The sequence below is a fragment of the Osmia bicornis genome, chromosome 5 (genome assembly GCF_907164935.1).
Source record: "Osmia bicornis bicornis chromosome 5, iOsmBic2.1, whole genome shotgun sequence".
Classification (NCBI taxonomy): domain Eukaryota; kingdom Metazoa; phylum Arthropoda; class Insecta; order Hymenoptera; family Megachilidae; genus Osmia; species Osmia bicornis.
The window spans coordinates 8,873,095-8,900,834 of record NC_060220.1 but is presented as its reverse complement, the minus strand read 5'-3'; the positions used below and the strand labels follow the sequence as shown (position 1 = coordinate 8,900,834).

The following is a 27,740-nucleotide window of genomic DNA, read 5'->3' as shown; positions in this document are numbered from 1 at the left end:
ATTTTCTTGCGTGTAATGTGTCAATGAGCATGTACAAATAAGCAATAACACGTTACCCCTTGACAAAAATGAACATCGGATTCCCATGTCGGTGACACCCGACAGCATAAAACGGCCAACCGAAAACGCGCGTGCTCGATCGATCCAGGATTGCTCAACAACTAGAAAACGAGTCAATAACGAGTCAATAACTTCGTAAGTGTCTCGTTAGTTTAATTAACGATCGTAGTTAACCGTCTATAGCAGTGATATTAAGTACAAAGAGAGGAAGAAACGAAAACGAGAAGGCGCGAAATTAAAAAAAAAAAATTAATCGATAATGTCAACTTTCTTCTTCACTTAACGGCGTTGATCGCGCGCATTTTCAGTCGGTATTGGAAATCGGATAAAAGTGATCGTCGATCGGTATTTAACACGTGGACTAGATACTCAAAGAAGCAATATTAGAAAAATGTTTGAAATTGAAATTAAAAATAATTGTATTTTGAATAATACGTCAACGTGTTAAAATATTGATAGAAAATATTTTGAAGACGATCACTTCTCTAGCATCTCGTGTCACAAGAAATAATCTCTCTAACTGTTCGCTGTAAATTTTCCATTTAATCCGCGACCTATATGCGTACGACGAACACCAGTCGCCGAAAGCGTTCGCAATTAATAATTAAAATTACTAACAACGAACCGCACGCAGCAGTGCGTGACGACAAGTATATTTTCACGGACGTGGAGAAAAGATAAATCGAAACTGCGTCCAGGAAAGTCCTCTCGCTCGAAATTTCTTCTATCTGTCGCTGTAACGTTTCATCTTTCGATACTTATCTTCCATTCCTACCAGATCCTTTATCAACTTCAACAACGAATAAGTTTCTCCCTTAAACGACACCCGTAAAAATGGTGTTCTCCTATCCTCTGTCTCCTCCCATCTGTCTCCGTTCTATTTCAATGTCACTACGACCCTTCGTCTGTCAACGAAGAGCATTCGACGATTCTTCGTCTTCGGTGTGATAAACGCGAGTTCTGATTCGATTCCGTGGTGTTTCTAGCTTTAAAAAGTGACGGCTGTTTCGATAAAGAGACTGGTCAATTTTCTTTCTCTCCAAGATGTCTCTTTATCGATTACAAAGGGGGATGAAAATTTGTAGAGGAGTTTGTTAATTTTTTTTTTTCTGAAACGCGTGAGAGGGAGAAAGAGAAGGAGAACGAAGAAAAAGTGCCTATATACATCAGTAAAAAAAAAAAAGAAAAAAAATTATTCGTTAGCGTGTACGATGCGTTCCAACGAGTACGGACAGTGTCAATTACAGGTTTAAAGAAAAAAAAAAATTGAGTGACATACGAATTGCATCGAGGAAATCGAAGAATAATATACAGATACGACGAAAGCAATATCGAGCGACGATCCGAGATTACAAAACGCTTGCGAGTACCAATTATTAACAACGACTATGATGACGACGATATAATGATTGCGAACTATGATTACTATTATTGTTATTATTGATTGCGAACCTAAATTAATGAGCTAATTGCCGTGGTACCGCGAGCGAGTCTCGTTATTTTAAATAAAAGGGACAGCTGATGTAGGAACGTTGTTGGGTTTCAGTAGTATAGCCCAGACCTGTCTAACTGCTAGAAGTGAAATAGCCACTGCTCCCATTCTTACCGCTTCCGACTTCCCCCACCATCCAGTAGTGCAAGTAGTGGGGCAGCGGTTTCTCGCAGCATGACTAGGAATACCCGTGAAATATTGGAAGAGTGGGGAAACCAACTGGAAGAGTGGGGGGAGTCGAGCGCGAGCTCTGTGGTAGGGGAAAGAGCCACGAGTGGCCCGCGGGTCGCAGGTTAGACAGGTCTTATAGTCAATAAAAAGTCAGACTACCATTAATAAGGACCCGGGTTCAAATCCCAGCAAAGTTCCATTTTTCGGAAATTCCTACATTAATGTAACAGTGACTTCTTCGAAATTATAAATCCGATCGATTAAAAGAAAGAAAAAAAAAAATTCTTACGAACTCGCTCGTCGCGAACCACGGCGTGTTAGGGACGGATGTGATATAAGGTGAACCTTAACCTTACCTATAAACGCATATAGAATGTTGATATTGTATGCATTGTGATAGTACCCTCGAGGAAACAACAACAAACACACACCAATTTAAAAAAAACAACAACAATAATGAACCGCCTAAAAAAAGAAAAAAGAAAAATCCCTGCCTCCTCCAAAGTGCGACTGATATTTACAGGATATTGTTCCAATTGGATGCTCCCAAGGAAGCCGGGGTATTCAAAAGCAATAACTTCGTAGACGGTCGCGGATCCTCGAGCGAGGCACACGCGCGACCGATATTAAATATATAAAAATAAGAATAACGGCGCAGAAAATAAGAAGAAAGGTAAAAAAAACGTTGAGAATAGGCCGAAATGAATTTTTAACCTTATAAATACATTAATTTAGCGGCGCAGCATCTCCACGAACACTTTCACACGTACACACACATTCGCATGAACACGTAGCGTGAAACAAGCATACGGTAACGCGTCAGGATTTATTAAAAATAGAAAAGAAATATTAATTTAGCGAGAATGAGAGAACGAGTGATAGAGAACGGTACGAAAGAGAGATAGTTGAATAAAATATAAGCGAAGAATCATTTATATTACATTCGATTAATCGCTCACACATACACAGATACACCATACAATGAGCCTAATAAAAACCTAACGATTTAGTAAGAGTTATTATTATAAATAATACAGAGAAGAAGGGAGACGAGATTAGCGATGGCTTTTATAAGATGAAGTAATACGATGAAGCGCGCATGGAACGCGCACCACTGGTTACATTGATATACATAAATCTATTATAAATATATTATATATATACATAAAGAATATTATATATATATATTATAATATTCGAACTTTGGTTCGAAGAAAATAGCGACGAACGAATAGAAAGAGCGCAAAATAAAAAAAAAAAAAAGAAATACAGAGAGAGAGTAAAGAGAAAAGTGTGGGATAAAAGAGTGAGAGTGTGTGTATAAAAGAAAATGGGAAAAATCGCAGAAGAAAAGAAAAGAAAAGAATTTTTGCGCAAGTATCCATATTTTATAGCTTTTACTTAAGAAAAATTAAACCGTACACGCAGAACGCGAAGTTAACTATATATATTTATATAGATACGTTGACAACAAATTATATATTGAATCGTACTGGTAGGCCTGCTAAATTGTCACGATAATTTCAATTAATTAATCATCACGTTGACTTGGTGCTAATAAAGCCAAGGGAAAATTTGCAATAATACGAAAATCCATCGTCTTTATTATTTATTATGATCAACATTGTCAACTGTCTCTTGTATCATCGTTTCAATAATTCTCATTATTATCACACGATTTGTAACGACACGAAGGTACCAGTTACATTCTATCTATTAAACGAAAAAAAAAAATAAATAAATAAATATACAATTATACCTTGCATGACTACGTAGGGCTATACTGCCGCCGAAGCAATACAAAGAGCAATATAGAGTTAAAAAGGTAATTAAACGAGATTAAAGGTACTAAAGGTAAACGAATATTAATAACCGTGGAGATTAAACAAATAAAAAAATGACTGTAGCCATCGAAGCTACTTTGACACACTTTGTACACTGAATGGCAAAAGTGTTTGTATCCTCCCAGGTATATTATTCCAAATCAGAAATTTTTCATCTAAAATTTCATTCCTTGCAATTTTCTATTTCTTTAATACCCGATAAATTTTGATAAAACGAATACTTTTACCACTTATTGTACACTGAACACTTACACACAAGCTAACACAAATATAAAGAAACACACGACTGTAACCGTAACATGGACGCCCGTGATATTCGGGACACAGGACACGCCAGCAGGTGGACACTATGTATGGTCATTAATTTATTCTGACCGTAGTACTAATTGTACTTAGCATTTACGTAGATGACACTAATTGCCTAGGTTGACCGGATCGTCCAGAGTTCCGTGTCACCCTCCGCGTAACCCTGCCTCCCCCTTCACCACCCCCACGAAATGACAAACCGCAATGATCGTCATCGATTTAATTTCCTACAGGGTGTCGCGTATCGGTTACACTGGGAACTCTGGTCGACAGAAAATTCGCCTAATAAATTTAAAAGAAAAAAAAAGTGTAGTGATATATAGAGTTATCGTAGAGGAAAAAAAAAAAATATTAAAAGTAAAAACGCTAATGTATTTCACTCGGTGCCTGTGACAGCTAAGCTCGCTATATCCGTTCGAGAACGAAACGATTGACAATACATTGTTGAGTAGAGAACAACGTATTCGAACTTGTTCTGATCTTCCTTCGCGAGCATGGTCCCTCTTTCTACTTTCTTTCTGTCCAAGTGTTAATCGTCGCCATTTGTCGTTCCTTCCTACGATTTCTTTTTTTTCACACTGATGTTAGGCTAGGTAGAGTTTGGATCAAGTTTGGGTTAGGTCTAAGTTAAATTGAATTCGGGTTAACGAATATCTGGTTCGAAATGAAAAATAAATGTAGGGTGGAAAATTGCTTCCGGTGGGAAATTAATAATTTTTATAAAATAAAATAATTCATATTTCGATTTGTTCTATAGAAAAAAAAAGGAACGACAATGACTCGGTATTTTCACCCATCTATCAACCCCAAAAGCCCTGTTTCTATTTCGTATTATTTGGTCGAGAAAAGAACATTCGGCCACGTACGACACGGCTGTTCACGGGTACCACCTGGAACACGTAGTATTAGCATGGTGTGAAAACGATAGTGACGCTAGATGAATTAGCTTTAAGCTTCTTTCTCGCTAAGAGGGAACCTATTATTATAATAACGAATATTTACATACATTTGTATTATTTGTAAACTAGCGCTAATACAAAACTCCAATTGTGCATCGACACACGCGAAACAAAGAGGAAAAAAAAAAGAAAACGATGAAGAAAAGAAAAAAACCCCATCCTAATAAACCTTCTCCTGAACCGACGAGAAGCTAAGACGGATCGAGGTGAAATAAAACGCTCCCACCCTGTTTTTCCTGAACAAAAAAAAAAAACACACAATTTTTCTTTTTTGTAACAAAAGGAAAGAGAAATTTTCGTTTCCACGTTCAGATCTGTAACGTCTCGTCTAATGTATTCTCTCTAAATAAATATATATGTATATCGGGCCTTTCCTCCAAACGAAATGAAAAAAAAAAGAATATATTAAAAAAAAAAAGATGAAAACGAAGGGTCAAAAAAAAAATAAAGACGACGAAGAAGAAGAACACGGAATAAGAGAACACGATTTTACCTGTCCTGACATGCTTCTCATAGTGTTGGATGGTAACGTTACAAGACAAAAGGGAATAAAACGTTAATTGAGCATTGTTATCTATGTAATACAACATAGGATGTTTTGTATTATATTTTCATAATAAATAGACACGTAGAAAAAAGACGTATTAACCATACCAGCGTTATTTTTCTTCTCTCCACCGATTCTATCACCTTCTCTTCCCGCAATCGTCCCTTAAATTTAAGGGTTTCTTTTATAGCCGTTTTGTTCCTAAATCGTTCGAATAATTCTCCCATTTGTAACAATTCGGACTCCCCGTACGTACGCCACCAAAGTTACTCTACCTCATCAAGAATGTACTTAGGAATTCTTGCAGCCCAGAATTGGACCATGAAATATTCAACAGGAAGTTGGTGCCGGAATTCATTGCGTTCAAACGCTGCTTTCTACAAATGTTACAGCGAAAAGCAAATCATTTTCGAGTAATTAACTCTTGTTACTTTAACCTATCATTGGTTACTTAAAATTTGTATCATTCCTAGGAGAAAGGGTTAAAAATGGCTTTAAGAAAGAAGAGATCTGTACGAAAGCTTGCGAACGTTCCACATTCCCTGGCCACTCGATAGACGGCTGCTAGATCTTACCAGCTGTAACTTAAATTTCCACCACCCTCTCGTCCCCTTCAAACCTAACATCCCCCAGCGGGCTTTCATTGTTACCTAGCGTGAAAGGGTATCGAGATTGTTGCTTTTGAACGGAAGAGCCAATACGTGACCGGTTGTATAGCTTTTCCTCGGGGCCCTCCTAACGAACTATTAGATAACGCGTGTTCGCAGAATTCATTTTCTACCTTCTGACGAAATTTACACCAGAAATCGCCCTTCTTATTGTACAAAAAATAGGATTAAGAGAAGGTGAAAAATTTGTTGAATCTTTGTGCAAACTGAAATTTCTGCACACACGTTGATCAGCACATAATTAAATCGCAATTATGGATTCGTTTAAAAACAAGCTTTGTTATATAAATCATCTACGTCATATATTATCCAAACAGAAGAAGTCTCAATAAAACGATTACATAAAAAAGAAGAAGTTAAACAGTCGTTCAACATGTTTTTCCTGTACGCCAATGATGTTTATACGTGACCGATAAATTTTCCATGATCAGGATTCCTGTATCGAGTAGAAATACCACAACTTACAATTATCTGTGGACAGACATACTTTGAAGCAGTCGAAAAGAACAGAATCAGCGTATTTTCGCTGTTCCATTGAGGAACCATGAGTGGCGCAACTTTGCTCGCACTCGTTTCCTTTTCGTTCTGCTTGCTCGCGAATTCTCGTCGAACACCCGTGGTAAATACGTCGATCGGGCCTGTACGAGGCTTGATACTGCAAACATACTGGAATGGAATCGAGTATTCGTCGTTCAGAGGAATCCCTTACGCGCAACCACCGGTTCGTCAGCTCAGATTCAAAGTAAAGTGAAATTTATTTTTCTATTTGCAACTAGAAAATCTAGCAGAAATTAATATCATCTAACAACCAGCCCCCAGTGCCCATTAAACCATGGAGGAAAGTGTTAAACGCTTACCAAGAGGGTAATGTGTGTCCACAGAAGGAATTTCAAACCGATCTTCTGATAGGCGATGAAAATTGTTTGTTCCTTAACGTTTTCACTCCTGAGGTAAATTTATACTTTTATATATATATATAATATTATAATTCTAATTAAAAAAATCAATGAAATAATCATTATCAGACGAGGTTCAACAGACGGTTGCATCTGAGACCAGTTATGGTGTGGATCCACGGAGGTGCCTATAGTTCAGGCTCCAGCAACACGTCTCTATACGGACCTGATTTCTTTTTAGAAGAGCACCTCGTTGTCGTCAGCTTCAATTATCGCCTTGGACCTCTCGGTATTTTTAATCTTTTCATTCGCCAAATTTTAGACTCTAAAGAGATTTTCTCATTTATAGGATTTCTGACACTGAAGCATCCGGATGCAACAGGAAACGCTGGTCTGAAGGATCAGAATCTAGTTTTGAAATGGGTGCAGACGAATATCGCGATGTTCGGGGGTGATCCGAGACAAGTGACAATTTTTGGAGAAAGTGCTGGTAGCACTGCTGTGGGTTTCCACGTGTTGTCTGAACGATCAAGAGGTATACAAATAAGAAGAATTCTTTGTTACATCGTATTGTATAATTACTTTAATGACACGTTTCCTAATCAGGTCTGTTTCTACGATCGATTAGCATGAGCGGTACACCCTTGTGCCCGTGGGCATACCACACCCCAGAGAATATCATTGCGAACGCTTATCATATTGCGGCATCCCTTAACTACGTCCCAAAGAGCAAGAACGATTTGCTGAATTTTTTTCAACGTGCTCCTGCAATGGATCTTGCACGTGTTGGGTCAACGATCGGATTGGTAACTACATAATCAAAGAGTTTTATTGAAACATTTAGCGTAGCACTTTATTAAAAGGCGTTTCGTCTCGGGATCGTCTGCCAGACTCGTCAGTGGGGCTGACGACAGACGATCCCTGCCCCAGACGCCTATGATCGCATGCCGAGGGACCGCCAGCGAGAACAGATCCAATCCCACTGCCACCTGGCGGTCGCCGACCTGAACTAAAGGGCGTCCGGGGAGACTCACCGCCTTCCCCCTCCACTAAACGCCAACAAAATTAAGTTCGTCTCGAAGCATTATAAACATCCCTGGAAATTATTTCCTTAATCATCTAGGATTTCCTGCCATTTCGACCGACGATAGAAGATCCCAGAATCGATCCCACTAATAGCTCATTTTTGACGGAGTGTCCTATAACTCAGTATTCTAATGGAAATTTCTATCGACACGCAATGATGATGGGCTATACTCGAGATGAAGTAATTCTATTCCTAGGCCGTGAGTATCATTCTATCAAAACGATAGAAAATCACAGATATATATAATATTATTATTGAATTTGTTCAGCACCGATCGGTATAGCGAATATAATCGATTGGGCTAAAAGGTACATCAATCAGATGACCGAACGTCGTGGACATATGAACGCTGAACCGATGGATCAAACAGCGTTACTCGTGCAAAGAATCTACAATGCTACCTATGACGAAGCTATGAAGGTAAATTTATCCTACTTTTTAATTAGAACTCGGGTGAAATTCTATCATTTTCAGATTGCAACGGACGTTTTCTTCAGTGGTCCTATCGATCTAACTCAAAGACTCTTGGCGAAACACAACGCCCAGTATCCTATCTATTACTACCGATTGTCATACGAAACGGAATATTCTATGCATAAATTGTATGAAAATCCTTTGAATGGTAAGCGGAGCAAAGTTCTTCTAAATTGTTAATAATAGAATTATCGACGTTTAATGCACTTATTTCTCAATAATAAATTTCAATAATAATAGCCAACATACGTTTCAACAAAAATACCTCGATAAAATTTATAAATTAAAATAAGATACTAAAAATCAATCATTTTGACTGGTTTGAATACGTTTCAGGAACTTCTCATTTCGATGATATCGGATACATATTTTACGTACACAATCTTAAAGCACCCAGGGATGGAAGGCACCCTTTCAATAGATTCAGAAAAAAGATGGTCAGCATGTGGGCTAACTTTGCCAAATACGGGTGCGAAAAATGAGAAATTATCAAGTCACCTTTGGGTACATCTACCCATAACAGGTTTCTTAAGTAATCAAATTTCCATCTTTCGCAGAGATCCAACACCGAAGCATTTAATGAATTCTAATTACAACGTGACTTGGAAAAGTTCTGATCAGACTGGCTTGCAGATAGAACTCGATGAAAATGAGGTGATGCATAATCGTACAGTAGACGATGGGACAGAAACATATATGAAAATTTTGGACGCGGCGTTACCGGTGATTAGCTCCTGCGTGAAGATACCAACGATCCATACAGATATCTTTTGATATTTGTAATATAAGACTCTTGTTTGGAACGTCATCTTTTGGCAAAAAGCTCTGTATAATACTGTATAAACCAAATATAATTTTTTTTTAATAATACAATTTGTTATTTTTAACAGAGTGAAATTTAAGATCCTCTAATCCCAAAGATTCTAAGATTTTCAGTTCGCACAGGAGTCGTCAACGCCTTTTACGATTTCAGGTTCTGCGAATATTATCTCAATTGATAAATAAAAGCAAACAGAAGGGAAGTAAATAGATGGTACTGATTAAATAAATCCCGATCATAAATATACCAGTAAACTTTCTATAATAAGTACATACTTTAAATTTCAAAATCAAATTCAGATATTCTACTGAAATAATTTTTAGGTAAAATTTAACAGTCGAATTAACAATCTATTGCCATGTTTCTGGTTACTTTTCGATAGACTTCGGTTCGAATTGAAAGACGGCGATAATAGTGTCATCATCCTGTTATTTCCTCTCTGATAAATAAGATAACAGTAGTGACGTTCATAAATCGCGAGGCGTCGCTGTTTTCACGAAATTCCACGTGTTTGGAAACAATTACGCTTTTGATTAATAACGAATGACATGTCAGTCAAAGATCAAACAGAAGAACTTCAGCAAAGTCAATAGAAACGTGTAGCGTTATTGAATCTTACTGATTCTCGATCAGTATCAGTGTTCCACTCGTGTTCGTAATTTCATCTTAGCTCCGTTGATTCATCAATTTTACTGGATAAATAATTGCAGGTAAATAAAAGCTTTGATTCCAAAAAAGTAAACAGAAACCTGGATTAAGTATGAAAACGAGGCTGGTTGAATCGTTGATGAGCATTTCAGTATCGCGATAAGTGAATTCAAAGTTTTACTCTGTGTTTAGAAACTTTTTTTACATCGTTCTTGCGGTTATCGGTTTCGACTCGCTTTTCAACGCTATCGACATCATATTTTTTCCTTCTTATCGTGTTCGCTACTTCAGTTAGTAACAATGAGAATCATGTGACTATGAGAAATATGATTTATCAATCTGGAAAGTTAAATTATTATAAAATTGTCGAACGATTAAATAACACTTTCCATTGTTCGCTTGTTCCTTGTACCCGATACATAACGCTTCAAAGGCTTTTCAAACGCTAATTTATTCGGTGTCTACCGTATGCATCAAAATTAATGATAAGCAACGCGTATCATTCACGTCGGAGCACAATGGTAAACACATTTGTTTTGCAAAAATAATCTGAATATAGGTATTGAAAAATAGAAATAATTCCTACTATAATTAGGTAACAAATTAAATGGTCAGTATTTAAGTCCATTTTCGGTCAGTATATAAATCAACTTTCGGTCAGTATTCTATTACCAAAATGGTCAATATCAAAATACTAAACGGGGATTACTGACCCTTCACATTTAAATACCGACAAAAAGGGGTTAAAATACTGACCAGTAAAATACAAGCCCTATAATTAATTTTCGACAACAGAAATGAACTCGATACCTTCAAATAATTTTTGGTAGGAAAATTAATTTTTACTGAAATAATGATCACTGATTCACAATATTCAACCTTATCGCGGGAGCAATATCATCCAAACAGGGTCAAACGGGTTAGGAAACACCCAAACACATTTTATCATATTTTCCTTCTATTCACCGATGAATCGAAGGAAACACAAGATTTTCAATTCGTTTGAAAACGTTCGCCGACTATTTCCTGGGACAAACATCTCTTTCAATTAAAGCCACGGCTCGGTCAACACTGTTACATCAGCTCAATTAATCGTTGAAAAGTATGTCTACATTGACGAGAGCGATCATCCCGAGAAACGCAAGACGTTTTATTCGGTGGTTCTCGCCGCGTCAACGGCACGTGACTGAACGTCGATGAAAAATACGAGCAAACAGTCGGACGAAGTTCGTTCTGTTCGCGTCGTCGATTCGTTAGTAACGCATAGACGGTGCAACTTATCGTTTCGCAACTTCGATCCTCTCTCGATCTTCTGCCTTTATCGTTAGAAGTGATCGGTACGCGCGTGCGAGTGGCTCGCGCCGATCTAACTCGCCGTAACGCTTCGTCTTCGTTCCATCCGTTTGTTTCTCGTGCGAGTTAGATCGAAAGGAAGCAGATTCTATTCGCCGTGATGACAGGTTTTTATGAATTTTATTGAGATTCTAAGAAATCGGTGATACAAGATCCGAGGACGTAAATTAACCGGTGACCCAGATGCCGGTCAACGAGTTAAACGCCACGCTGAGAACGGAAAGTTTTATTTTCTAATCGAAACTTTCCATTTTCCATCTAACGAAATTAATATATCGTAAGATTCTAAGACGTCTCACTGCACGCGTCTATTTTCACGATGCCAACTCGCGTCGGTGATGCCGGGTCAATCGTAACCCATGTCTCGCGAACGATGCACCGAGTAAAATTAGACGCTCAAAATTCCGAAGACGTCTTCGCTTAAATAATACTTGCTCGAATGTGACGAAAGCAATGAAGAAGAAGAAGTATTAAAATTAGTGTGATAAATGTCATCGCCTGTGATTGACCGATCAATAATGTCGGCTTAACGATTCGTGATAAGATTGGATAACTCTCACTGTGTTACTAGGTGGAGGGAAGCGGTTCATTGCGATTCGAAAGTGGATAACGCGTTTTTCTCCTATAGATCTTAACCACGTGCTCCACTAGTAGCACAAATTTACGCAATTCTATGTAATCGGTTCCCATCGACCGATAAATTTCATTTCCAAACTGGAGTTTCAGTGTTTCCTTTCCTCTCAACGATGCGTCTCGTTACCTTTTGCGTGCGATCTTTCTAACGGTACAAACATTACATAATTTACCTTCGTAGACTACCTGAGCGACGAGATGTCGACGAACAATCCGGAGCTGATGGTCCGGCGACCGGTCTACCAACAAGACGAGATCAATCACTTGTACAAATATGTCAAGCCTAATGAAACGGGTAAGCATTCCCCGCGAACATCAAATATTCGAAAAATTGCTTTAGGAAAAAATTTACGAACATTGGATACTAGTATTTGCTTTTCTTTATTAACCGATCGGTGAAAAGATTGAAATAAAAATGTTGTAAAGAGCGTCATTTCATTCATTTCAGTCACAATTTTATTATCGTTGTAGTTTTTCAAAATCTATCATCGAGATGCCGAAAATTCAACTGTTTGAAGGCTGCCAAAGAATCGATACCTTTAATTGGTTGGTTATCGAAGTATAATTGGAAAGGCAACATCCTTGGAGACATAATCGCCGGGGTTACCGTCGCGGTGATGCATATCCCTCAAGGTAAAAGGATTTAAATAAAATTATAGTAATTGGAATAATTAATTTAATTCTTATTCCAGGATTGGCGTACGCGATACTGGGCAACGTACCACCGATCGTCGGAATTTACATGGCATTCTTTCCCGTTTTAGTTTACCTGTTTCTCGGCACTTCGAAGCACAATTCGATGGGTAAGTAATCAATCGAGGCACGATAAAACGTTACGTCAGCTTGGTGATCGATAATACGACGATCAATCATTAACGGGCTAATTTATGGTACCATTAGACGAGCTTCACTCCAACATTAACACTTTATCGAACAGAAGACTATTAACACCTTAAAGCGAACGGAGAGTGCATACATACATATATGTACGTATATATTAACATGTAAAATAATCTTGACCCGGTGATACAGATTTCACGTGCAAATACGAATAATGAAATTTCCAATAAGATTCATTTCATTTGTACCACCAGTTCAAGAACAGCCTATGGATTAAAAATCCCAGGATTAAAAATAAAAGGATATTTTAATTGCTACTTTTATTATGCGAAGGTACGTTCGCGTTGGTTTGCATGATGACTGGAAAAGTGGTAGCCACTTATAGCACCCCGGAGGAATTACAGACGAACAACAATGCTACGGATAATCAGGAATTATCCAGGAATAATCAATATTCCCCCGTGGAGGTTGCTACCGCGGTCACGTTCACCGTAGCTATGATTGAGGTAATCGTCCTTCGATCTCGTCGCTTTTCTTTTTTAATCTATGAAAATTCTAATTTCTATCTGTCCGTGAAGGAGAACCTCCCAAGCGTTCCGTTGATATTTAATCCTTTCGTTACGGTCCAATTAGAAAAACCTTCATCTTGTCGGGAGACAAGGTTCAAGTTTCATTAACTTGTTATTAGGTGTACAAATTAATTCGATGCCTTTAGTATTACGCCTTCTTAATTAATATTTTTAATTTGAATATTTAAAAAGTGACAAGACAACATAATAATAACGATTATTTCAATAATTGGAATTACTATGGCTTTTTAAAAATAAATAGAGAAGGCACCGAATTAATTTGTACACCTATGTTTTCATTTTTTTTTTTTCAAATTCAGCTATTGATGTATCTACTGCGATTGGGAGTGATCGCCTCTTTACTGGCGGACAGTCTGGTCAGTGGATTCACCACCTCGGCGGCGGTTCACGTGTTCACGTCGCAAATAAAGGATTTGTTAGGACTTAAGAATCTACCTAATCGGAAAGGAGCCTTCAAGTTGATCTTCGTAAGTACGGAAGGTAGAATACTTCCCTGGGGACTGGGTTAACGCGTGGGTGATTGGTGAGTAACGAATCGTTGATTCACGACAAACTCTGTTTTAATGACAATACAGCAGCGATGGTTATAATCGATCGTAACTGACAGAAAGAGCGATGGGTTCGAAAGGAAAGTTTCTACAGGATCAAATTGCAAGACCGTTAGTTAATCGATTGAGATGTCTGGGTTATCGATAGATACTTTCTCTCTATACGTAATTAACGGGAGATGAAAGGGAAGATTGCTTAGTTACGTCGTTGGAAAATTATTTTTCCAATCTAAAAATCTGAAGTTTGCTCGAATCAATATTTCTTACAAATTGATAGCAACTGAATTGTGCAATTTAAATTACTTCAACCATTTCATAATTTATCATTACGTTACATCGATCGGCTGACAACTTTCCGATTGCTTCGAACCACACGTACTGACCGAACGTATCTGTCCTGATCAATAAACGTGACTTCTTATCAGAATTTTATCAATAATGTCGTTGAAAGGCCTTCATAATACGTGGTCGTTTGTGTAACATTTGCTCGATGATTTGATTCAAAAATTTAGAATCTTTGTCTACTGACACGTCATTGAAAAAAGCAAAATTTTTCCATACGATAAGAACGTTTACTCGAGTAGTCAAATGACTTTTGTACGGAACATTGTTGAAACGATCCAATTCCGAGTGTACCGTGATTATTATCGAACATTTGTGTCAACATGAAGGTCGTGTTATCAGTTTTTCGGTTGAACCTTGAAACGGCTAAAAATAAAAACTTCGAAAGTCCAAACTACCGTAGTTTCGAATGTTCAACTTAAATTGTATAAAATAATTCGGATGATATTTTGTATCCGAAACGATGCAAAATTATTACGAATCAATAATTCAATAATAAGAAAAACGATCTCTAAAGGGTAAAGCTGGTTAAGATGGTGAAAAGTACACCGAAACCAAATTCGCCTTGCGATGGTTCATTCGATAGCTTATCAAGAAAAATCAGTCTGTGCCAAATTTCAGCCCTGTATCTCATCTGTAGGGGTAGTAATGAACAAAAATGTAAAACACAGGTTTTGGTCGATTTCTTTTACGAATGAAAAATTCCGAAAAAAATCAGAGATATTTCTATTCACGAGGCACATATTATAACAGCTTTGTAAATTTTTAGATTGAAAATCCAAGTTGCAAAAAATCAAAGACCCAAAAAATTTTGAGAAATTTGTTAGAGAAAGAATTATGCGAATCTTGGCAGCAATTCTTGAAATTCTATGTTCTTTTATAGATTAACGAGCCGTGTCGATAGACCTCGTTTCAAGCTGACCGTTCACGGCGTTCGAGAAAACGAACTCCAATGTCATTGCTGAAGAAAAATCAAATTGCACGGCTAATTTTCACGGAACTATCGTAAAAAAAAAAAGAAACTCGAATTGTTTTATCGCTACGAGAATTGATATTAGAATTTCTAACGCGCTTCACTGTTCTTCCGGGTCTCGTAGCCGCGTTTCCGGTACGTTCCTGAAGCGGATATCCCCTTTTTGATATCAAAACGTAAAAGTCGTTCATGACCGCAAGGGCCATGATCGCCGACTGCCAAATAAAGCCACGTTTTACAGCGCTTTATTATTCCCTTCTCTCGTTTCCGACATATAGAATACATCCGTTTCAGGAAACTCGGTTCCATACGGTATCCCGAGGTGAACGGAACGAAAATTGCGAAGAAACTAGTCGCAATGAAATGCCGGACGAAATTCCTCTTGCAACTTTCTATCGGCGATTACTCGGTCGAAGAAAGAGATTCCTTTTCATCTACCGGCGAGAAGTCCCACAGTTTTGTTCCGTGGAAACGGAAGATTTCTCGAAGGACAATCGTCGAGATGTAGACGATTGTTATATAATTAAATTTCATTGTTTTCAGACTTACATAGATTACTTCGAGAACATCAAAACCGTCAACTGGGTCGCGATCGTCCTTTCTACCGTTATCATTCTCATCCTGATCCTCAACAATTTTCTAAAGGTTGTTTTAAAAATCTCATTGTTCGCGTAGATATTAACCCGTTGAATATTAATTATATTTTATTCGCAGAAGAGAATCGCAAGACTTAGTCCTCTACCGTTTCCCATCGAAATGCTGGCAGTGTTAATTGGAACTATTCTATCAATGTACCTGAATCTTGGAGAAACTTATGGACTGGCGACAGTCGGTCACATACCAGTCGGGTAATTAGAATATTTTTAAAAACGCAAGAAAGGTAGTTTTCATATATTTTTCTCTTCTAGATTACCAACTCCGTTTCTACCTCCGTTCTCGTTGATACCAAACATCCTTTTGGACAGTTTCGTAATCACCATGGTGTCCTACACCATAACCATGTCGATGGCGTTGATCTTCGCACAAAAATTGGGCTACGAGGTGGACTCGAACCAAGAACTAATGGCTCAGGTAACGTTAAATAAATCCTTGACTTAAAAAATTGATCCCAGTTGATCCTCGACCTGCTTTTGATTTCAAGGCTCTTCTAAATTGACCACAAAGTGTTTTAACGATTCATATTGATAATAATTGTCTCGTTAAAACTCAAGGCATAGAATAATTCCTTATTTATTATTATTTCAGGGTGTAGGTAACCTTGTTGGATCCTTCTTCTCTTGCATGCCATTTACAGCTTCCTTGTCCAGGTCTTTGATCCAGCAGACTGTTGGAGGACACACTCAGCTGGCTAGCCTGATATCCTGTGGCCTTCTGATCAGTGTCCTACTATGGATTGGTCCGTTCTTTGAGCCTCTACCACGGGTAATAATCATTCTCTTATAATCCCCAGAGTGTTTCATATATTATTGAAAATCTTAATAAGGGGACTATAGCATTTAGACTTTCTGTCACTTTTGTACAGACCAAACGATAAGAGTTATCAAAAAAATTCTTGCGCCATTGTTTAGTGGGTCAAAATTTTTTCTTGCCACTTTTGCCTTTTCGGAAATGGCCGAAAATGGGTTGGCACTAAAGCGAATCTCGTTCTAGTTCACTTTATTTTTTGGAACAGTGTGTTCTAGCCAGCATCATCGTGGTAGCTCTGAATGGAATGCTGATGAAAGTGAAAGAGTTGAAGAAATTCTGGAATCTGGACAAGATGGACGGAATCATCTGGGCCGTGACGTTCATTACCGTCATTCTGTTGGACGTGGAGTATGGTCTGATGGCCGGGATATTCTTCTGCATAGGGAAACTGATCCTGTTCGCCGTTCGTCCGTACACCTGTTCGCTGGCCCAAGTGCCTGGTACCGAGCTTTATCTGGATAGCAAGAGATATAAAGGCGTATGGAGTAATGACAGTCACTTTTCGTTCTTACTATCGTCTCTGCTGTAAAGTGGATTTCATTCGTGTAGTAAACCACCGAATCCTATCCCAAACGACTGATCCCCACGGGCATTGCGTTTCCAGACGGTCGAGCTACCGGGTATCAAGATATTTCATTACTCCGGCAGTTTAAACTTTGCCTGTCGTCAGCAGTTTCGTGAGGAGGTGTACAAAGTGGCCGGACGAAAGCCCCGGAAGAATACGAGGCACGAGGAGTTGAAGGAAATTAAACAGGTGAGGATTAATCCTTTCTCCATAAAGGAATCAATCAATTTCCTTTTATTGTTACTTCGCAGCTGCAAACGTTGATACTGGACTTCAGCGCGTTGACTCACATAGATCTGGCGGGTACAACGACCCTAGGAAACCTGATCAGCGAGTACTGCGACATCAATATCGCAGTGTACATAGTCGGCTGTTCCGGTGAGTAGAATCGACGAACGTTCCTCGAGGGCGATCGATCGGAAGCGGAAGCTTGGCCGATCGGTTCGAGCGATAAACGAACGGGATTCGATAGAGTTTAACCGATTCCAGGACCCGTGTACGAGATGATGAGAAAGTGCAATCTGACGGAATTAGGAGGCGGTCTCTTCTCCATGTTCCCCACCGTGGCTGACGCGGTGCACTTTGCAAGATGCAACGAGTTGACGCACGCACCGGCATGGTACTCCTCCATGTAGGAGGAGCCGAGAATACTAATCGTCGGTGACCAGTGTTCATTCATGTTTTACGAACAGTGGATACTCAATTAACGCAACGTCTGTTGCGATCTTTAAACTGCCCCTGTTCCTGCGTGATATATTTAAGCGATTCCTTGATGAATGAAGCCTCGTAAAAGAGGCAGTACGCTTGATTAAATGTGATACACGTGGGTGTGTATGTATGTGATATTGTTCTGTGATTGATTCCTAGCTCGAAAGAGTTTGAAAATTCACGAGGACCAAATGGAAGCAAATTAGTCCGGATCGTAAAGGGTTAAGGATTCCTGAGAGTACTTTTGATATTTGTGATCGGATATTGATCGATTATTAGTTTGCTCAATTTAGATATTCCTGATTCATTATCGCTCTTGGCGAGACATCATCGCGACGTGATTTCGAATTCCGTGCATGCAGAAGCACGTGCCGATCGCACAATGTTAAACATGAATATATAACATAGTTGCATGCCGTTGCAACGTTAGAAAACGCGTTTTCTAAACTATGACGACACGAAGTCCTTACGGTGCATTAAAAAAGTCAACCGACTGTGATCGATGCGTTTTGTTTCACTGATCAAATTTCGTAACATCGATTTCTAAGTATTGTGAAAAAGAACAATATTATGTTAAATAAATTTATGTTGTAATATAACACGTTTCGAGTTTGCATTATTCCCTTCTTTATATTTAAAATGTATTTACTATATTCATTTTAATGAACATCAAATTTTAAATTCTAATTTCGCGCCACGGAGAAAGTTACACGCGACAGCAGTAAACACCTGCGCATGCGCTAGCAACGTCAACATTTCTTGTATGATTTGTGGCTGAATTAAAGTTTGTTTATTGTTAATTAACCGACTAATTAGTATTATTTATTCTACAATGAGTGCCTGGGTACAATACATTAAATCCATTCCAACGTATATGGTGAGTTTAAAGATTAATTTTAAGTTATATTCTTCTGGCTGTACGTGTACCTAACCATAGTTAGGTTATGTCTTACAATACAACAGGTGTTTCTACATAATTATATCTTTTGTTATTTAATATTTAAGGAATAATATTATCATTTTCAGGACTATGATGGTCAAGCTAGAGCAGAAAGATTATCAAGAATCATCATAATATTATTTGGAGTAAGATAGTATATTTAAAATATTAATAATCTATGTAATTTCTTCAAATTCACCATAAGCCTGATTTATATTTATAGGTTGTTGGATTAATATGGGGATATGTTATCCAACAATTTTCCCAAACAATTTACATACTTGGCGCTGGATTTGTACTGGCTGTTATAATTACAGTACCGCCGTGGCCTATGTATCGCCGTAAACCTTTGGAATGGCAAAAGCCACAGTCTGAAGTTACAGTTAAACAGAAGAAAAAGAAATAGTTGGCTGCTGTTTGTAATTGTACTTCATAATATTTTGTAATAAAGATATGTGGAAAAGTTATATATTTATGACTGTTCTTAATGAATACAAGAACAGTAATTTAAAAAAAATACCATTGATAATGGTAAATATTGAAGACTTTCATTAAATGTATATGAATACACAAATAAACTAGTTAATTTTTCACTCTATCTGAACATTTACTATTTAAATAAAGGAATTGTAAAAAATAGCAAAGAGGAAGAATGAAACACGACTAACATTTCGTAATGTTTACCGGCTGATTTTCTTACTAGATTTCAATACTCTCGTAACACGTCGTTACCCTTGAGACATTTTACCTGAATCTTATTTTGAATTCCGCGCGTGTTTATACGCGGGTAGACTAACATGCTACGCATGATGGTTTCTTTTCTAAAACTGTTACGAAGTATGAATGGACAAGCATTGCATGCCATTGAACAACTAGAAACGCGTTTTCTAACCGATGATGACACGTACAGCGTTGTCGACACCTCGAAAAAGCTAACTGACTCTAATTAATAGTTTCTGTATAACCGATCAGTGACACGATCTCTGGCACGAACTATGATAATTTGGAATGCAATCCCTATCAGTGATTCCTTCCGGAAAAATGGCGGAGGGAACAAGAAATAGCATAAGAATATTCTAAGGCGGGAAATTTTCTCGACTAAACTATTTTTCTTGCCAGATAGAAATTATAATATAAATTGAATGGTATATATGTATGTACGAACTAATATATTGATTTTTACATTTTTATCTGCTATATATGATGTCTGCCTTTACATGATAATCTCCTGAATTTTAATGGAGAAATTCGTATTCGAAAGCATTAGAAAGCACGATATACGTAACACACATTCAGTTTATATCCGTAAAATGATAAGTTAAGAAATTGCGTAAATACTGTTCGGTTAAAAAACTAAATTCGAATCGAGTCACTGACCATGTTATTTAAACTACGGTCAGTTTATGCATTTGCGTATTTCATTTGAAATGCTATAATTAACATTTTATCCACGTACAGTCATTTATATGTCAGCAGGAAAATAGTTTTGAAACAAAAAAAATCGAATATGTACAGTAAAAACAAAATAATACTCACAGGAAGAAGAAAGACGTCGAGAGATTCTCAAGTGAAATTGGCGGTAGGGTTCCAAAACACTATTTCACTAGTAATATACGTTGCCACCGTAAAAGTATAAGTTCAACATAATGAGGAAACGTTACTTTATCACTGTATCACTACTAAAATTATTAAAATTGTTAATACGAATAAAATTTACACAATTAGATTGCTAAATACGAACGTCCGCGCGTACGACGTTAACGCACCGACCGGAAGCGAGAACCGTACTGAAGTTCGTTCGCATTAGTACGCAACCGGCGCGGCACCTCGATCTTGTTTGTTTACGATGAATCTGTTGATACAGTATATCAAATCTATTCCGACGCATATGGTAGGTTTACAAAATGACCTATAACTAGCATTAAATGAATAAATACATTGAACAACTTTCGAACAATATTTTATTTTATTTTAATTTTGTTAAGGTTATGTATGGCCGTATGTTAACATTTTTAAAACACTATTTATATTTCTTAGGATTACGATGGCCAGGCTCGAGCAGAAAAATTCTCAAGGATTATTGTAACACTTTTTGGGGTAAAATATTGTATTTTAAATATTTGTAATTATAAATATCCTTTAAAGGATTAGAAATATTTGATCTGTATTTACAGATAGTTGGATTAATATGGGGATATGTAATCCAGCAGTTTTCACAGACAATTTATATACTTGGAGCTGGATTGTTAATGTCAATCCTGATCACAGTACCAGCATGGCCCATGTATCGCCGTAAGCCTTTAGACTGGCAAAAGCCTCAACTTACAAATGCAGCTAAGTTAAAAAAAAAGAAGTAGTCAATTACTACTCATGATTATATTTAAGATATTTTTATTACTGCATTATATTACATTATTATGTAAGTCTTAAAATAAGGTACTTACAATTGAGAGAAACAAGTGGGCATGATTGCAATAGAGTGAACTGATATTTTCTATTTAAATAATTAGTTTTAAATTAGACTGTATATTGTATTACTGGCAAGTAATACTCGTACCAATGGATTGCATTTACACACAATGCATTGATGTTTCAAAGACATCAATAAAATTACTCTAGTAACCATACTCTGCTTACATAAATTTCATTGTATCGTACCGTTAATGTTGTTTACCGTTGGAAAGTAAATCTTATTGCGAAACACCGCGTGTGTGGAGATCAATGTGGACGATCTCACCGGTACAAGCGTATAAAATATCGTACTCAGAATTTCCCTTCCGCTTCGGAACCACTGTTATATAATCGTACCGGTAACAGGAAGGAGCCTCGGTTACAAAGTTGATCCAACTCCTGTGCGTAGTCTTTTTTTCATAAGCATGCCCACTTCGATGTATTCCGGATTCTATAAATTGCCCGTTAGCAACGAACAATTAAACACCGGTTTATGATCGTGGCGCATACCACGCACCACACATTGGATCGGTTCCAACGTTTGACTTTCATCGGTCACGTTTCTCATTTTCTCCCATTGCACGGTAACCGAAGCATATTTCCCTCAAAATCGGCCTGCCGACGTGACTTTCACAGGACAGAAGAGGTAGAAGCCTTTTCGAACGGTGGGGCATCGCGATTGCAGGCGATCCTTACGTAAACGACAAACGATTATAAGTACAGTTGATGGAAGCGATGTAGGGTGGTCGCAAATTGGTCGAATCTGAATTAGAGGCTCGTTCAATTTAATTCAAAAATCAAAAGGATCGATATCAACGTTAATAATATTAATCAAGAGCGGTGGGGGTCTGCGACGTCCACAGCGAACGCGTTAACGCACGACCACCCTACGTCTCTTCCTCCAGCTGTACAAAATATGCCGCAAAGCACGTCCGTTACCAATTTCTTCTCTTCGACAGTTTTTTTTCTTTTTCTCTTTTTTTTTGCTCGCGTTCTCTAGCCTTGCCCCTTTCGTCATCGACTCTCGACACTTTGTTCTTCGTGTCTCGTGTCACGGATACGGAAAGGGAGGACGAGATTGCGCAACGAGGACGATTTCGTTTGCGGACTCGTTGCGAATCGACGTTCTTTTTGTCAACGCGTTCACCAGAGAAATCAACATTATTGAGCAATAATGTTTGAGAAATCCTTGTCATCGAGAACAATCGATTTACGAGGTGTCCGAACGATCAATTTCCATATCACAATTAGCGCACAGTACAGTAGTAGAATGAAAACAAAGAAAGAAAGCGAGACCGAAAGAATGGCTAATTTAACGCAATCACAATTTTCTATAATTTTCATTCATCAACGTTTCATGCGATCCTCTTCCTGATACCATCTCGCGTGTACGTTCTCTAAACAGTCATCTCTTCTGGGAAATACGGATCACCTTGCTAAATTCCTGCTTTCCCGTTTCCCGTACGGGTGGTCCCTCCCAAAAATTGGACCTTAACCGAAAAGTCGTGTTACGTAATCGTAATTGTGTCTTTCTCACCTCGTCCGGTTACCTGGTGCACCCAACTTGCAAGATACGCACAGTCGTACAGAAAGGGGTTACGAAACGCTTTCTCCCTGTATGATGGATATTTTAAGCATGCAGGCTGCACCACTTCCTGCAACACTGGCCGGGCCTACACGTGAAAAAACGAAAAAAAAAAAAGAATGAACATTGGAACAGAGACACAGTCTCGACCGTTACCTTGCTCTTAACACTGACGCCCCGAGATCATTTAGAAAGCAAGCAAACCGATTCGAAGTATTCGAACGGAAGTAACAAAGGAATCTGGACTTCAACGATTTATGCGTTTCTATATAATCATTGTTTTTCCTGGCCTCGAGCATTAGATTTTCCACGCGGTTAATCAAGTTAACATCGTTGACCGAAGGTCTCTAAGGAACAAAGTACACTTTCTGTGTTTTTGTTATTCCATATCAGTAATTAGTAGCCAAGTACTTCGTAATGCTAACAAAATTGCGTATATACGATTTATATTCCAGAAATAAAGACACGTTTGAGAATTAGAATTGAAAGATTGACGGATCTAGGGTTCCCTAGACTAACCGCGCACGAGCTAAAGTCACTAGACTTAGCACGTTGCGCACGGGAAGTAAAGTTATTATTCGTTTACTTTCCATGCAAGTTTGTTGCGATTAATTAACGCGACAGGACAGACGGAAATTCAGCACTTAAATTGTTTCGTGCTCGACGAGCTGCGGGAGTAAAAGTGTTTCGAGGAAAATGCATTTCAGACGCTTTTATACCGTGTCCAGAATATTACGTTTAGTCGAAAACGAGAAGATAATGACGATAGACGAAATCGTCGAGCGGAAGGAAAGTTTTTTAAGCAGAACGAAACGGACCCCCTAATCTTTTCACGATTAAACGAACTGTTTGTCGATGGAAAGACATAGTCTTGATACATAGTCTGTCATTAGATAATTCTATTTTCCTGTTCCACTTCCAAGTGGTTCTGGTTGACTGACGGTGAGCTAGATACAGCTTCGATGTAATTAACAGGCAATAAAGTGGTTTATTATGCACGTGATGGTGTTTATTATTATATCATCCAGATGAACAATATCAAACGAAAGAGAAGAATTTGAGTTTTTATAATGTATTTCGAAATTGCACAAGCGACACGTAACAGAATTTCTCTTTTTCGAAAAGAATATGTTAATCGCGTTTGAAAATGTCACTGCTTGATGAACAGAATTCGAAATAACGAATTATTTATGATTTATCATTTATAATTACTTTTTCATTTAAATTCTGACAGTTTTAATTAGCGATGATGATATATAAGGTGTTGTATCTGAAATAATGTAATTTAAATATCCTTTATTTGTATATAAACAGGATAAATGGAATACATTATTTTGCAAAAGATTTTTGGTGAAATCGATCACGTAATACAAAAATTCCACTAGCGTCGTCCTGTTACGTGACATCAGGATGGCATAAAGTATCGTTCAAAATTTTTCCATTACCAAGTAAATGATATCAGTAAAATTTATAGGCAATATTTATATAAGAAGCGTGATGGATCTTGGTAAAATTTAAAATTCAAAGCTACCGGTACAAAAGTACTAGACAGAATATCCAGAGATATGAATTTTAAATCATTGTATTTTTTACTATCCACTCTTATTTATGATCGCACTATGATAAAACGAAGCGTGGTCCTATGACATTTTGTCAACCTTTTAAAATTCGCAAGGATTTCGAATTTTTTTAATAAACAAATTTTCTTGCAGACAAACACAGAACCTTCGTATTCGCCGTCTAGAGATCACCCCTTAATGTCAATGAACCCTCTGATCCATAATTCAGAAAAATGAAGGAAACTCGTCGAACGTTATCGTTTCTCCATCTCATCCGCGTTACGATGAGTTACCTTCTCGAATAAAGAATAAAACGGATAATATCCAGAAAAGTTGTACACATGCCCCCTGTACGCATCGTACGTTTTCTGTTACGCAGCTGGTGGAACGCGCGAAACGAACGTAACCAACGTTGCCCGCTTCCTAGCTTTTACGTAACCGTAAAGTCGAGCGACTTTACTCTCCCACCTGGTCGGCTTTTCACCGGGTGGTTTTGGCCACCTCGGTTCGTCCTTTATAAGCACACATCCCTGGCCGTTCAAAGCCAGAAACGTATCGACAACCGTGACACGGTGATCGTCTTCGGAATTAGTTTCTTTTCTTTCCCTTTTTTTTGTTTTTAATTAATCTCGTTATTTCCATCGCACCGCGAGCTCGTCCGAGCGGAGAAGTTTCGAAGGGTAGAAGCTCGAGAGTAAATCAGCCGACCAAGATGCGCTCCCAGACCATCGCTGTGAGTAGATCGTTCCTCATGGAGAATTTTATTTGTGAAACAATTGTGATCGGGAAGAAAGTATTACTCGTGAACAGCAGTGGTTGTTGATTTATTTTTGTGTCAGTCTCGGTTTTAAATAAAAATTTTCGTGGATATTCGCGTGGTGATATTTTTGTGATACCAAAACGAGTTTCCATAAATTCATCTTTTCTTTTCTTTCGATATTAGTATTTGTAAGAAATTTTGATACCGATCGATCGACTTGCTGAAAATTAGAACGAGACACTTTCACCCTGTTGGACGGGCAGTGAAACTTGAAAAAAAGAAATAAAAACGTAGCGTCGTGCATATAAACGACGGTGCACTTTTCGCCTTACGAATCAGAAATTCACATTCGTGTTGCAGCTAATCGTGTTTGGAATATTGACCGTGGCACTGTCTTCTCCGGTACCAGGCTACCATGGGTGAGTCTTATTTCAAGAAGCATTCATTTTTCCCAGCTGGCACGATCAGCTGGAAAAATGATAAATTCACAGTTCACCCTTCAGAGTATCTTAAAAATATTTCCTACGATCGTAGGAACGATGGGGACGATTTAAAGGTAATCGATGGTTTAATTGCAGTTCGTACCACCACGTCAAGGTGCACGTGCCTTATCATGTGCACACGGTGCATCATCATCACGTGAAGAAGGTACCTGTGCACGTGGTCGAAAAGGTGCCCGTTCCTGTTCCAATTCCCATCCATCACGTGAAGAAGGTGGCTGTCCCGGTACCGGTGCACCACGTTGAAAAAGTCCACGTACCTGTCCCGATCGTCGAAAAGGTCCATGTGCCTGTACCCGTTCACGAGGAGAAACAATGGTGGTGATGGGAACGCTTCGCCTTTCGGCTTGTTATTGCTTAGGTAATTATGAAAACAAGCTAAAGTGAAGTAGAGCGAGATTCGCTCTAGAGCCAACCCTTTTTCGGCCATTTCCGGTCAGACCTGAAGTGGCAAAAAAGAAATTTTGTCGGCCATTCTTTGAAATTTTGACCCACTAAACACAATGGCGCAAGAATTTTTTCGATAACTCTTACCGTTTGGCCTGTACAAAAGTGAAAAGTGATTTTCGATCTTAGAAACGGGTTGGCTAATAAAGATAATTTTAGAGAAAATTTAAAAGGATAAATTAATGTTTCTTTATTCTGTTTCAGGTTGTAAAATAAAGAGAGCGTTCGAGTTAATATAGTGTTTCGTGAGGTTTCTTTTTGATCGTTTCCGGAAGTATGCACGCTAGAATTTAAATGATTCTAAAATAGTACAAAATAACTCGAATCGCTTGTTTTAGTCATTTAAGTATGTAATATAGGTTTATTGCCACTTGGTATGCACATGTGTGTACTTAGTTCAAAGATACTTGTACATACTGTATTATGTTACATTATTTTTTTTTATACAATACACGTGTTTAACAAATATTCCATTGTTATTATCCTTCTTTTCTTATTCTTTCTAATTGCGAATATATAAGTGAAATGAGATGATTTATTTCCCGAGTGTTTAAATATCAGTGAATTAAAATCGAAGATGGCAAAGGGTGAAGAGGATAAGTTTTTAATATTATTTTATTTCACATAATATTTGGCAACAGTGATCAACAATTAAATACAACAATAACAAGAACAAAATTAACAATTAACAGTATTTCACCATTCTTCTATGTGTTCATGTCCATCGTCACCCCCTTCGTCGTGAGATTTTATGTGAATCTTCTTCACATGAGTGTGATGATGCTTGTGAATGAGTTCAGGTACGTGGATGACGAAGTGTGTGCTGAAAACAATATTTTTGTGTTAATAAATAAAAAATAATTGGTACGATCGAAATTGTATCGAATAATTACTGTTCGTGGTGACCACCCCCAGGATAGGGCATCGAGTACACCAGGGCAAAGGATACCAGCAACACAAAGAGAACAATCTAAAAAAGAAAAATGTTATTTTGTAGATTACTTAAAACTTTCACATTCTTCAAACATCACACTAGAATGATTAATCTCGCAAAATCTTGTTTTCAATATAAAAAGAGAAATTTCTTCACCATAAATATATTTTCTAATTACTTAAAATGATTCCACTAATTGATCTTATATTTTTGAGAAATCACCAAACGAAGAAAACAAAGGAAATTGAAATGAACACCCACGTGTGCTCGTAGCTTCTCCATTTCTGCTTCGAGATTGCCTTCACTGAAATCGGAGTGTTTCCCGAGGCCGCTGTTCTTGGGGAACTAAAATGTTGGATCCTGGCAAGCCTTATAAACGGAAACACAATCAGTGAATGGTACAGGAACGAAGCAAAATACATAGTTCCTGTGTGCACCCCACCCAACCCTGTTCACTCTCACCTGAGATCACCTGAAATTCCACGAGAACCTTCTATCATTGTCGTAGACATCATCGTATCTCTTCTGTGAAAGAAAAACATAAATAAAACATTTTTCTATTTATCTGTTGCT

The 27,740-nt window shown here is 37.9% G+C and overlaps 5 protein-coding genes across 8 annotated transcripts; all 5 read left to right on the top strand.

Moving 5' to 3' along the window:
• The first annotated feature begins 6,484 nt into the window (after window positions 1–6,484).
• On the top strand, window positions 6,485–9,344 carry LOC114872307 (juvenile hormone esterase-like). The gene is made up of 10 exons (XM_029179395.2): window positions 6,485–6,789; window positions 6,860–6,997; window positions 7,073–7,232; window positions 7,293–7,478; window positions 7,550–7,749; window positions 8,067–8,229; window positions 8,299–8,450; window positions 8,505–8,652; window positions 8,841–8,973; window positions 9,062–9,344. The coding sequence occupies exons 1-10, from the start codon at window positions 6,592–6,594 to the stop codon at window positions 9,276–9,278; spliced, it is 1,695 nt and encodes a 564-aa protein (XP_029035228.2). The 5' UTR covers window positions 6,485–6,591; the 3' UTR covers window positions 9,279–9,344.
• Window positions 9,345–9,834: 490 nt separating this feature from the next.
• Window positions 9,835–18,590, top strand: LOC114872305 (solute carrier family 26 member 6-like). 4 transcript variants are annotated; one of them, XM_029179392.2, is made up of 14 exons: window positions 9,835–10,034; window positions 12,140–12,253; window positions 12,430–12,591; window positions 12,651–12,761; window positions 13,132–13,304; window positions 13,688–13,855; window positions 15,795–15,896; window positions 15,966–16,099; window positions 16,160–16,322; window positions 16,497–16,673; window positions 16,924–17,196; window positions 17,323–17,472; window positions 17,535–17,661; window positions 17,773–18,590. In XM_029179392.2, the coding sequence occupies exons 2-14, from the start codon at window positions 12,157–12,159 to the stop codon at window positions 17,916–17,918; spliced, it is 1,983 nt and encodes a 660-aa protein (XP_029035225.1). In that variant the 5' UTR covers window positions 9,835–10,034; window positions 12,140–12,156; the 3' UTR covers window positions 17,919–18,590. The 4 variants fall into 4 exon arrangements, 3 of the variants coding, with proteins under 3 accessions (XP_029035225.1, XP_029035226.1, XP_029035224.1); XM_029179391.2 differs by lacking the exon at window positions 9,835–10,034 and adding an exon at window positions 11,205–11,432; XR_003788746.2 differs by lacking the exons at window positions 9,835–10,034; window positions 17,773–18,590 and adding an exon at window positions 11,203–11,432 and having other exon boundaries at window positions 16,924–17,203; window positions 17,535–17,626.
• Window positions 18,591–18,724: 134 nt separating this feature from the next.
• Window positions 18,725–19,529, top strand: LOC114872315 (signal peptidase complex subunit 1-like). The gene is made up of 3 exons (XM_029179405.2): window positions 18,725–18,868; window positions 19,018–19,077; window positions 19,155–19,529. The coding sequence occupies exons 1-3, from the start codon at window positions 18,824–18,826 to the stop codon at window positions 19,335–19,337; spliced, it is 288 nt and encodes a 95-aa protein (XP_029035238.1). The 5' UTR covers window positions 18,725–18,823; the 3' UTR covers window positions 19,338–19,529.
• Window positions 19,530–20,710: 1,181 nt separating this feature from the next.
• Window positions 20,711–21,558, top strand: LOC114872316 (signal peptidase complex subunit 1-like). Its single transcript, XM_029179406.2, has 3 exons — window positions 20,711–20,822; window positions 20,969–21,028; window positions 21,106–21,558. The coding sequence occupies exons 1-3, from the start codon at window positions 20,778–20,780 to the stop codon at window positions 21,286–21,288; spliced, it is 288 nt and encodes a 95-aa protein (XP_029035239.1). The 5' UTR covers window positions 20,711–20,777; the 3' UTR covers window positions 21,289–21,558.
• Window positions 21,559–21,651: 93 nt separating this feature from the next.
• On the top strand, window positions 21,652–26,674 carry LOC114872314. Its single transcript, XM_029179404.2, has 4 exons — window positions 21,652–25,259; window positions 25,647–25,705; window positions 25,865–26,147; window positions 26,438–26,674. The coding sequence occupies exons 1-3, from the start codon at window positions 25,239–25,241 to the stop codon at window positions 26,109–26,111; spliced, it is 327 nt and encodes a 108-aa protein (XP_029035237.1). The 5' UTR covers window positions 21,652–25,238; the 3' UTR covers window positions 26,112–26,147; window positions 26,438–26,674.
• Window positions 26,675–27,740: the final 1,066 nt, after the last annotated feature.